At 37.9% G+C, this 12,350-nt stretch overlaps 1 protein-coding gene across 12 annotated transcripts in view; it reads right to left on the reverse strand.

The window, feature by feature from the left end:
* DNAH7 (dynein axonemal heavy chain 7) overlaps positions 1-12,350 on the reverse strand; it is a 265,373-nt gene that overhangs the window by 117,814 nt on the left and 135,209 nt on the right. For all 12 annotated transcript variants that reach the window (XM_045034170.1, XM_045034169.1, XM_045034174.1 and 9 more), the window contains 4 exons: positions 10,173-10,299; positions 8,480-8,699; positions 3,099-3,971; positions 851-1,080 (listed from right to left, as the gene is read on the reverse strand). In XM_045034170.1, coding sequence (XP_044890105.1) covers positions 851-1,080; positions 3,099-3,971; positions 8,480-8,699; positions 10,173-10,299 — 1,450 coding nt within the window. The remainder of the gene's footprint in view (positions 1-850; positions 1,081-3,098; positions 3,972-8,479; positions 8,700-10,172; positions 10,300-12,350) is intronic.

Genomic DNA, 12,350 nt, shown 5'->3' on the forward strand with positions numbered 1-12,350 from the left:
AAAGTTTATAGATAATATTCAAACAATTAAAAGAACATAAGGCTCACCCTATGTATTAGTTTATCTGACTAGATTTTATAAATTATATAAGGACCTAGGAAAGTTTGATTGGTTAAATCAGACCTCAAAGGGAAATAAAAACTATTAAAGATTATAAATGCAATGTAAAAAAATTTATTTAAATAACTTTTTGAATATGATCAAACATTAGCTAAAATCTCCCTTAGAAGGCAGATCACTAAAACTTCTAAACATCTAGCTTCCTAGCTTAAAATAATGTTTTTATATTTTATAATATATTGAGTGTTTTATGGAACCACAGAAGCTTCTGAATAATACTTTTGCACTATAAGTCACCCTCAACGACATTAAGAACTCACACTGATACATTCTGTAGTATGTTAAGCTGATTGATGTTTCTATCAATGTTTTCAAACGTAAGTTTAAAGAAGGAAAGTTGGCTAGGTAGACAGAGTAGCTGTCTCTGGGTTTCAGCTACTCTGCAGTTTTATCTAATTACTTATCAAAAACAAAATTCTCTCTATTGGTGTTTACTCAATATCATTGTCAAAGGATCCTGGAGTCCTAGCCCAGCTCTGAGAGGCCCACCTTTATTCTTTCAACAACTATGATTATGCACTTGCGATGTTCAAGACAATGCATCAGACCTTCTCCCAATCCTACAAATGTTTGTGGAATACATCATTCAAAGATTTAACAAAACTCACAGTTCATATATATGTATATGCATATGCAAAATAAATCTCTTTAACATCATAACCATGTCATTTGTGTACAAATATTTTTAAACCACCATTGCTTACTTAGAAATAGGAAATTTCATTTTTACCTTCTTTTCTTTTCCAACAACAGTTTGAAAGTAGAGATTAATTCAAGATAAGAAGTAGGAGTCACATAATTGTATCTTTGAAGTTCAACAAAGAAGGATGTTGATAAATCTATAGTAGAAGTGTGGAAACTTTTACACATGTTGATACAGCCTTCTCGTATTTCCTCTGACATTTCAATTTCTTCCAAGAAGCGTGAGGCAACTGCCTGGAGAGCATCTTCAGGCCATGACTAAATATAAGATAAATGCTTTAGCACTTGATCAAAATGACTAGTGGAAGTCTGTTACTACTGCAGTCCTTAGTAATTTATGGGTGTTTGAAATGGAAGGGGACACATGAAGAATGGGGCAGGAGGGACACTTCCATGAGGAACTTCTTCTTCCCCCCACACAAGGACTTCAATGCTTAGGACAGGGAGCCAGTAACTAGTGCAAGTAATATTAACTCTTCATGGCTTGCTCAAAGGTTAAAAAAATTGTTCGTGAGTATTGTAGGAGCAAGGAAGAGGAAAGAACTAAACTTATGGAATGTCCATTTCTGTGTGCATCCTACTGGTATTATCTCATTTAATTCTCCCAATTAATTCTCCCTAGTAAATGTTATTATCCTTTCCCCTAAACTCCAGTATCATATGAACAACTATCTCCTTGATTCCTCCTGTATCTCCAACAAGTCCAAAACATGTCCCAAACTATCAAACCAAAATGGTTGCTGTCTTCCCCAACTTAGTGAACATCATCACCATCCACCCCATGCTCCAGCCAAAATGCAGGAATCATCCTTGGTAACTCTCCTGTTCCTCAACCTTCCATCCATCCCATAAGCAAGTTCTGTGGGCACTGACCCTACTACAGTAGCTTCCAAATCCTTTCTCTTCTTCCTACGTCTACAACTACCACCCCAATTCAACTCTGTTTTCACCTGCTTGAAATATTCCAACAGTGTTCTAACTGGTCTCCCTGCTTGTGTGCTCTCTACACCTGGCAAGGTGATTTTTTCAAAATGTAAATCATCTTATCTCTCCAATTTATAATCCTGCAAAGACTTCCCAGTATATTTCAAATCCAAAACCAACTTATAAATCTCTGCCTGTCACACGGTTCTTCCCACCTTTCTGACCTCACTTCTGCTGCTTTTCCCTCAGTTCTTCTGCACCTGCTACCCCATGTTACCTCACACACTCATTCCTTCCACAGCCCCTTGCCTTCACTAGATATGCCGAGGTCCTCTCAGTACTGACGCTTTTTGTCTGCCTTGTTTCCTTGTAAAGATCGCCTACTCAGAAAGCCTTTTACTCCCCATATGCTAGCCTGAGAACAGAATGATTTTTTGTTAATTTGTCTGTCTCTAGAAAGTAAGCTTGAGGAGTGCAGAAGCCCCATCTATTTCATTTTGTTTTTTTTTGCTTCCAGCATTTAGGATCGTACCTACTATTGAGCAAGAGTTCCATAAATATGTTTTGGATGAAACAATCATAGCAGGAAATGGAAGAGCAGAGGGGTTATGTCAATTCCCCAAGGTCAAGAATGCTTAGAGGTTGGCTCTCCCTCATGGGACCTCTGCCACAGTCCACAAACTTACCACCACACACTCTGGTCTCATCTGCTCTGTGCTTCCTCATTCTGAAGTTTACTACCAAAAGTATCACTCTGGATTTCTTCCTTTTGACTTCCTGCTAGATTTGACTAACAGAAAAAGATTGGAGGGTGGAGGCAGGCACATTTATGTCCTCCCTTCCTTTCCAGCAGAAGCTTAGGTAGGTTTTGGGTTCCTGCTCCTGTCAGGTAGTCCTACTTCCACAGCTCCAAGCTCCAGCGACACGTTCTCCTCCCAATCCCCTTTATACCCAAATTATAATAACAACTCCCTACTATGTTCCACCCCTTCCTCACTGTTCCACCATCTCCTCTCAGTTCGTTTACACCCACCTACACCTCTGTGAGCGGTGCCTTCATTCATCTTTCCTCAGTGGAGCCTTCCAGTGTGCTGATCCCTGTCAGGACCCTGACTGACACCCAAATTTATCCTAAAACCTTCTATAGTATATTGAGGTTAATGATGGTATTTATTAAGAATAAAATGTTTTTTTTTCTATCATGAAGATTTTTTGAACTAGAAAATTCTTGTAGTTTAGATGATTCTGCTAAACTACATTTTTTTTTAGAGGGGGGAGTCTGTAAATTAAGTCAAGATGATGATGACGACACAACATTTTTAGAAGTCTATCTAAAATTTACATGGCAATACCTGAAACCAGTCAATGGTACAGCAGTTAACAAGAGCAGGGAACTTCCTAAGGCGAATCCGAAATGCATCTCCAATGGGACTCATGGCGAGGACCACGTGCAGTTGGTTGCGGCAGCGATCGAGAAACATATTGAAAAGAGCTATGGGGCTTCCATCTGTTTGTTTGGTTTTATCCCGTTGGCGATCTAACTGACGCATCTTATCACAGATCTCCTGCTTCTCATCTAATGCAAAGAGATTTGGAACCTCCCCAGCATTCAGCAGATTGTTGACATCTTCTAGAAATGACTCCCTTTTAATCTGAGTGTCTGTAAACAGGAAGACACCGTGCATCTCACCTTCGGCGCATTTCCTCAAGATCACCTTTAGATCTTCGTGCCACTCAGAAGTACCATAGCCCTTGGAGATTTCAACCTGAAAAACTGTATAATCAGCCATGTGGGCAGCTAATCTGGTGACAGACTGCCTTCCACTCCCTCCAACACCAACCAGAAGAGCATGGCTGCGCGGCTGCTTCAGGATCCTGGAAATCCTGCTGATGTGTTCTATGGCAAATCGGAATAAGACGAGGTTCATGGTTTTTTTGCTCATATTGTTGTATTCTTCTAGGTGAACTTCTACTATCATCCGAAGATGGTCCACATCTGCAACTTCTCTATAGTTGGTGTCCTCCCTCCTAGGATCGTGGAAATCACAAAACATTAAGCTCCGCAAGTCGTCTTCTCCTACGACTCCATCATTATCAAAGTCTAAAGCTTGGAAAAGCTCATGAAAATCTTCATCCATGTATTTTACCAAAATTTCTTGAATGTAGTTGATAAGCCAACTTCTATCTGCATTATCCAGAAGGCGATCATAATACACTCTAAGGACCTGTAACGATAATCAAGAAGCAGCATTAGGAATGGATTCTTCTATTTTTCTAGTTTTATTTACATATTAATCTCAAGTAGTATAAAAAGTACTCTCAGGAAATTTATTTTTTTAAATCTAAATAGGCCCATATTTATTAAAAATTTGTATTTCTTATTACAAACTTTTTTTTTTTTTTTTTACAAACCAAAGACCAGGTTCAGACGAACTGTGGCGCTGTGGCGTTCTGTTATGGTAGCCCTAGCAGACTGATACACGTATCATATAAGCAATGCATATATTTGTCAGCAAAACTTCTGGCATTTGGGGGCAATTACTAAACCTGTCTGCATCAGCTTCTTTATGTATAGAATGGAAATAGTAATACCTGCACTGCATTACCTTACAACCATTAATCTACTTTCTGTCACTACAAATTTTCTTACTCTGCACATTTCATATAAATGGGATCATATAATATGTCACCTTTTTGTGTCTGGCTTCTTTCACTTGGCATGATGCTTTCTAGGTTCATTCATGTCGTAGCATGCATCAGTATTTCTTTTCAGGTCTGAATAAAATTCCACTATATATATATATATATAGTGTATATATATAGTGTATATATATAGTGTATATATATATATATATATATATATACACACACACACACATATATATACATGATCTATTTATCTCTCTATATATATATATGTCACATTTTGTTTATTCATCAGCTGATGTATATCTGAGTTGTTTCCAGTTTGGGGCTATTATGAATAATTCTAATAATATTTGGGTATAGGTTTTTGTGTGGACACGTGTTTTCTATTCTTTTGGGTACATGGCTAGGAGCAGAATTGCTGGTATCTCTATGTTTAACATTTTAAGGAACTACCAAGCTGTTTTTCAAAGTAGGTGTACCATTTTTCATTTCCATAAGCAGTACATGAGGGCTATGATTCCACCACCATCCTTGCCTGTTTTTTTTTTTTTTTTTTTTTTTTTTTTTATTGCAGCCATCTTAGTGGGTGTGAGGTAAACTTCACTGGGGTGGTGATTTGCATTTCGCTGATGACTAAAGATGTTGAACATCTTTTCACGTGCTTATTGGCCATATCATCTTTGGAGACATGTTGATTCAAATGTTTTTCCCACTTTTAAATTGGGTTGTTTGTCTTCTACTGTTGAGTTGTAATAATTCCTTATGTTTTCTGGATATTAGACACTGATCAGATCTATGACTTGCAGCTATTTTTCCCCATTCTACAGGCTATCTTTTCACTATCTAGATAGTGTCCTTTGTAGCATGAAAATGTTTAACTTTGATGACATCCAATTTATTTTTTCTTTGGATCCCTTGTGCAGACTATTTAACAAGCAAATCAGATGTTATGCATGCTAACATTTGAAAGCCATGGAGAAACCAAAGGGAATGTAAGCTAGTAAGCCAGTTTCATACCTTGAAAACTATTTAGTAAAATTATATTAGGTCCTCTAGTTTGGTGAAAGGGTCTGGAAAGGAAAAGGACACTTAGCGTAGTATCTGACATATATTAGACCCTCAGGAAATCGTTTTTGCGTGAATAGAAACAAAGCCCAAATAGAGTGCTGAGTTCAATCACTTCATATTTTTTGAAGTGTTGAGAACAACGTGCCTAGCCCTGTTCTCAGCACTGTGGATAAATCAGTGACAAAAAATAAAAAAATAAAAAGCAACTCTGCCCTCATGGAGCTTACCCACTATCTGAGAGAGATGGACAATAAACAAAACAAATAAATTATATGGCATATTAGATGCTGATAAGTGCTATGAAAATAAGAAAAATAGAGCAAGTCAAGAAAGACTGGAACCGTTGATGGGGTATGAGCCTGTGATATTCATGAGGGTGGTCAACGTGGACCTCATGGAGAGGGAGACATTTGATCAAAGGCAGTATAAAGCTAACCCACAGGATCAATATCTGGGGTAAGAGCATTCCAGGAAGAGAGAATAGCCAGGAGGCCTGTGCTGATGGTGAAGGCTGAATGAATGTGAGAGAAGGAGGCAGCCTGAGGGGAACCAGGAAAGAGGTACACATATAACATCTTATGGGCCACCAGACTTTTATTTTTAATCCCTCTTATAAAGTGCTATTATAAGGTTTTGAACTGAGGACTTAAACTCATTATGTTATATGAAGTAGCCATTAAAAATCACAAGTTATTGGGGCACCTGGGTGGCTCAGTCAATTAAGCATCTGACTTCAGCTCAGGTCATGGTCTCATGGTTCGTGGGTTCGAGCCCCACGTCGGGCTCTGTGCTGAATGCTTGCTCAGAGCCTGGAGACTGCTTCGGATTCTGTGTCTCCTCTCTCTGCCCCTCCCCCATTAGCGCTCTCACTCTCTCAAAAATAAATAAAGGTAATAAAAAAAAGTTTTTTAATAAAAAAATTTCAAGTTATTATATTAAGGATCTCATTAAATGGCCTAAGAGCTCAACAGCCAGCGTCGAAACTCAATAATCTACCATCAAAGGCAGCATAAGATTTGGAAAAGTATAAAGAGTAATGGCACGTACTATAAGTATATAATAGCACATATGAACTGCTCCCACGAATCAAAGAAAGCAATGGTATGTATAATCCCAAGGGATGAAACATGTCATGTATCATAAGACTGCCTTTCTTCCTCCCCTTATGCACTCACACAATATTCGCTGTGTCCTTGCCATGTGTCAGGCACTGGGGTAAGTACAGAGTAAGTAAAGATGCTGCTTTCAGCAAGCTTCTTTTCCAGTAGAGACATTAAATAAGCCAAAATATAGGCAATGTCAAGTGATGTTCAGTGTTATGAAGCAAAAGGTTAAAGGAAAAAGAGCTATGGCAGGTAGGGATGGCCTCAGGCAAGCCTCTACGGAAAGAGGATATTTGAGCAGAGACCTTAAGGAAGTAGGCAGGCTTTGTGGATGACGGGGGGAAGAGTGTTCTAGGCAGAAGGAATATCAAGGGGGAAGCTCCTCAAGTGGAGGATGCCAGATCTTCCTAGAGCAAGATTTGGCTGCTGACAAAATTAACTCTTTTGATGAAGTCAGTGACATCCTTCTCTCACATCTCTCTCCCTCTCCACCTTTCAGCTATTTCTATCACCCTGTGGCCTACTAGACTTAGAGCCTGCGTCTGTGTCCCCAAATACAGATCCCACTCAGGCAATTAAGGGACCTGCAGAAGAGTACAGTAAGAATCACAGATCATACTTTTCCAAAAAATTACTTTTAGGGACCTTGCTGTGGCCAAAATATTTGAGTAGAATGGACTTTTTTCCCCTTTTAAATGTTTTTTTTTTTCAGAGAGAGAGATAGAGAGAGAGAGCGCAAGTAGGGGAGGGGCAGAGAGAGAGGGAGACACAGAATCTGAAGCAGGGTCCAGGCTCTGAGCTGTCAGTACAGAGCCCGGCGCGGGGCTTGATCTCAAACCGTGCCCGAACTCACAAACCACGAGATCAGGACCTGACCTGAGGTCAGATCCTTAATCTACTGAGCCACCCAGAATAGACTTTCATTTGGACATATATTTGAATGTGTGAGGATTTAGGAATTCAGACTGTAGAATAAAAAGCCAACAGAAATGGAATTTGTAAACACCCTTTAGAAACTTATGTCTCCACAGCAAATGGTTTTAACATACTAGCACATTCCATTTTCTAATTTCTTAACTACATTATTAAATTAAAATAGCTATATTATTTACATGTTAAAAATAAAACATTTTTCTTTAACTTTCCTACATTCTTTGTCTATTTTTAAAATATTTTTTTTAACAATTATTTATTTTTGAGAGACAGAGAGAAAGAGCATGACTAGGGGAGGGGTAGAGAGAGAAGAAGATACAGAATGCAAAGCAGGCTCCAGGCTCTAAGCTGTCAGCACAGAGCTTGACACGGGGCTCGAATCCATGAATCACGAGATCGTGGCCTAAGCTGAAGTTGGACGCTTAACTGGCTGAGCCACCTAGCGCCCCTATTTTTAAAATATTGAATTATTATTTCTGCTGTCTTGTTTTTTGTATTCTCTCTCCCTCTTCCCACAAGTTTTTACAAGAAAATATGCACCCACATACCTCTTTCCAGAGATAACTTAAATGTATTTTTACATAGTTTGTGTGCTCTCAAAACTAGTTTGCTCTGCAGTTTTTTGGCAAGGAAATACTGCAAGTAATGTAAATAAATGTGTTCACTTCTTATAAAATCAATTACTTAAAAAGTATTCCACCTCAAAAATTATTTAAAATAAAACTAACAAGGATTAAGTAACTTAAAAAAGATTGACGCAAAGTGATACCTCCTTCAAAGTATCTTAAAAGTCAACAAAAATTTCTAAAACTGCAAGATAAAGCATCTTAAATATCATGAAATATATTAGTGTTAACCATTCTCTTAAATTACCTTGATCATTGATTGGCCTTCATAATACCAAATAGCTGAATGCATTTCAACAATATAAATTGCTAAATGTTTCTTTTTAGCCAATTGTCAATAACATGAAAATTTACCTCATGAACCCAGAGACGCTTAATCACTTCTTTGGTTTCTGCTGTTTCTGGTCTTGATAAACAAACCCCCTGAATAACGCGAGAGAAATCACGGAGGTTGAACAAGTAGTGAGACTTAGCTGGTGTAGGCAACAGATTTTTCATGGCTTCTTTATACAGAGTCATGGTACCGTTTACAATTTGTGTGGTCAAATCTAGAAAATCATCTGGAAATTTATAACTTAAAAAAATTTGATAAAAAAGAAAGTGTTAGCAAATATGATACATACATACATAGATAAATGATATTTAACATGTCTAGTGCAAAATTTTTCTGATTGAACCAATTGATTTAATTTACAAGATTACCATTCCTTTTTCCAATAATAATAATGATGATAGTAGAATTTTAATTTCTTTTACAATAACTTTCCATTCATTATTTTATTTTATGTTCAAAGAAACTCCACAGGAAGGCAGGACCAATGTAATGGACTTAAAATTACCTACATAAGTAAACAGAAGAGCCAGCCAAGGAACCCGGATTATGTAACTCAAATCCAGTATCCACTAGACAAATGTGTCCTAACTTCTTTCACCCCTCCTCATTCTCAGTTGCATATAAATGGATCCCTTGGGGCACCTGGGTGTCTCAGTCGGTTGAGCATCTGACTTCAGCTCAGGTCATGATCTCACTGTTCGTGGGTTCGAGCCCCACATCAGGCTCTGTGCTGACAGCTCAGAACCTGGAGCCTGCTTCAGATTCTGTGTCTCCCTCTATCTGCCCCTTGCCTGCTTATGCTCTGTCTCTCTCTCTGTCTCTCAAAGATGAATAAATGTTAAAATAAATAATAAATAAATAAATAAATAAATAAATAAATAAATAAATAAAATCTCTGAAGAACACTGGTGAAATGACTATTTTCAGAGAAAATAAGGAAGGAAATAAAAATATGGGAAAAATAAGAAAAAGAGAAAAAGAAAAAGGAAAGTTAAAAAGAAAGTGAAATAAATAGAGTGGCAGGATTTAAAAAAAAACAGGGGCAAAGGGCACAATTAGGGTAGAAAGAACATGGGAAATGAATATCCATTTAGAAAAATGGACTATCTGAACTTCTGGCTTGAGGAAGAGCCAGCTGTCCTCCTCCATCATCACAGGAGAGGGCAAGGAATGACAATTACCTGAGAATGGACAGCAGGGAACTGAGACTTGCACTGCCCAGGTCTACTTGGCTCCTGAACCTCCATTCATCATGTTGAAAAGCACTGAATGGCCAGAGCTAGAGAACAACATTTCTCCAGGGTACAAGCTACACTCAAACTTGGACATGAACCTTCTGGGGGAATTCCCTACAGGGTATCAAAGTCAGAGGACAAACCTGGCACAAATCTTTCCAGCATTAATTGTACTACACGGTGAAAATTCAAAATGTTGACAATTCCAACGTGGACATATTAAACAGCAGAGTGCAAAATTTGTATGGATTTGGGGGCTAAAATCCAAGACTTCAGACAAAAAGAAAAAGGTACTCTGTCCCCTTGTGTTATGCTCCCATACCTGGAGATGTGAGCAGCAGAGGAGAGCAGTGTTACTTGTTATCTTCATCTAGGGATGCTTTCATGGAAAAGTTGGAGAAGCACTACTTATGTTGATATGTTTCCAAAAGACTTTATACCCCATAATGAAAAAAGAAACACACTTTAAATTTCTTACCAGATCTTTAAATGCCAGGTTAAGATTCTAGAGAAGATCGCAAACATGGATTTATCACTAAACTCATTGATTGTTATAATATTAAAATGTCGCATGTATCGGGGAGTTATTGGATTTCGACCACCACCTAAATATTAAAAACAGTAACTCTTAACAACATTACTGCTACACACTAGAATTTTTTCTATTTTATAGCATAAAATATTTTATAGCATAAAATAACTTGAAAGAGGACAAATTCACAGCATCCAGAGAAATGAAGAGCAATTATGTGGGTAACCGTGACCTGAAAACAGTTTTCCCCTCAAATTCACTAAGTCTTTTTTCTAGTTGAATTATCTGATTGAGTTCTTAGGTCAGGTCTATTTACCAAAAGAAATGAGACCAGACAGAAAGCTATCAGCCACCTTCTCTGTGACTCATAGAGCCCAAAGCAGTAAACTATAAACATCCTCATTACAATGTAATATTCAGATATAACATTATACAATAGTAATATTGTATACAATATTGGGGAACATGACTGATCAAACTTTAGCATCATTCCCACATGGGTGAAATTCAGCACCATCTTGGCACATAGCCTAATTCTTCCCCCACATCCTAAAATGAATTTCCTGAGGACTAGTCTATGTGGCTCATGGGTTCACTTCATTGACTTGCATTTTAAAAAACTGGGGGATTATCTCACTTTCATGAAATAATGACTGCATTTTTAAATATTAAGCTTTAATAACAGACTTAGAATGTAACATCACCTGAAAAAATTATTGATGTTATGTTTAAATGCATAAGCAAGTTACATTTGCTTTTTAAGGGCATTCTATCATGAAATCTTTAGAAACGAAGTAATTTTAGAAGTATGTGATATCTCTAACACATATTTTTGCATAAAAATATGTACATTCATGTTTTATATTTGTTTAAAACCAGGTAAATCTGTATTTGCTTCTATCACTGAATTATCTGGTGCTCATTCTGAAAATATGAGAAATGTGTGAAAGTATATAATTGGTAGTCTACACATCAAAACAACTGTGTTTGCCTATGGTGTTTACAAACTTAATATAAAGAACGCTGATGCGCTGGGGCGAGTTTAAGGAGATGGTGAAACAGTCAATGAAGCAAAGGCCAGACATCACATCCTCCGGCTCTGTCTTCAACTTTTCTTCCCAAAGATCATTCATAAATGGTGATGTGTTTAGGAAATGGGGTCCAAGAGGGAAAGATACCTCATGGTTTCAGACTACTCCTCTGTCCAGTCCCCGAAGGAACAGGGCAAAGTGGACATGTGATACAAATGACTGGCTTGGGTAGTAAGAGAGAGGCAAAGTAGAACCAAGTCTGAGACCCAGGAACAAAAGAATCTTGTTAAAAAAAAAGAAGGAAGGAAGGAAGGAAGGAAGGAAGGAAGGAAGGAAGGAAGGAAGGAAGGAAGGAAGGAAGGAAGGAAAGAAGGGAGGGAGGGAGGGAGGGAGGGAGGGAGGAAGGAAGGAAGGGAAGGGAAGGGAAGGGAAGGGAAGGGAAGGGAAGGGAAGGGAAGAAAAGAAAAGAAAAGAAAAGAAAAGAAAAGAAAAGAAAAGAAAAGAAAAGAAAAGAAAAGAAAAGAAAAGAAAAGAAAAGAAAAGAAAAGAAAAGAAAAGAAAAGAAAAGAAAGAAAACAGAGGCAAACCATAAACCAGACTGTTAACTATAGAGAGCAAATTGAGGGTTGCTGGAGGGGAGGTAGATGGGGGATGAGCTGAATGGGGGATGGGTATTATGGAGGGCATTAATGATGAACATTGGGTGTTAAATGTAAGCGATGGGTCACTGAGTCCTACACCTGAAACTAACATTACACTGTATGTTAACTAACTGAAGTTTAAATAAAAACTCGGAAGAAAAAAAGAAAAGAAAAAAAGCATTTGAAGTGGCCCAGAAAGTGTGCTGAGAGCAATTACTGACTCAGAGCAAACTGACTGCATTATAGGGAAGATAAGGAGGCAAATACCAAAGGGATTCCTTGAAGAAATGGTATATAGAAAAAAGGAATTAAAAAAAAAGTTTTTAAAGGTTTATTTATTTTTGAGAGGGGGGGAGGAGGGGCAGAGAAAGAGGGAAACACAGAATCTGAGGCAGGTTCCAGGCTCCAAGCTGTCAGCACAGAGCCCAATGTGGAGCTTGAACTCATGAGCA

The sequence above is a fragment of the Felis catus genome, chromosome C1, assembly GCF_018350175.1.
Source record: "Felis catus isolate Fca126 chromosome C1, F.catus_Fca126_mat1.0, whole genome shotgun sequence".
Taxonomy (NCBI): domain Eukaryota; kingdom Metazoa; phylum Chordata; class Mammalia; order Carnivora; family Felidae; genus Felis; species Felis catus.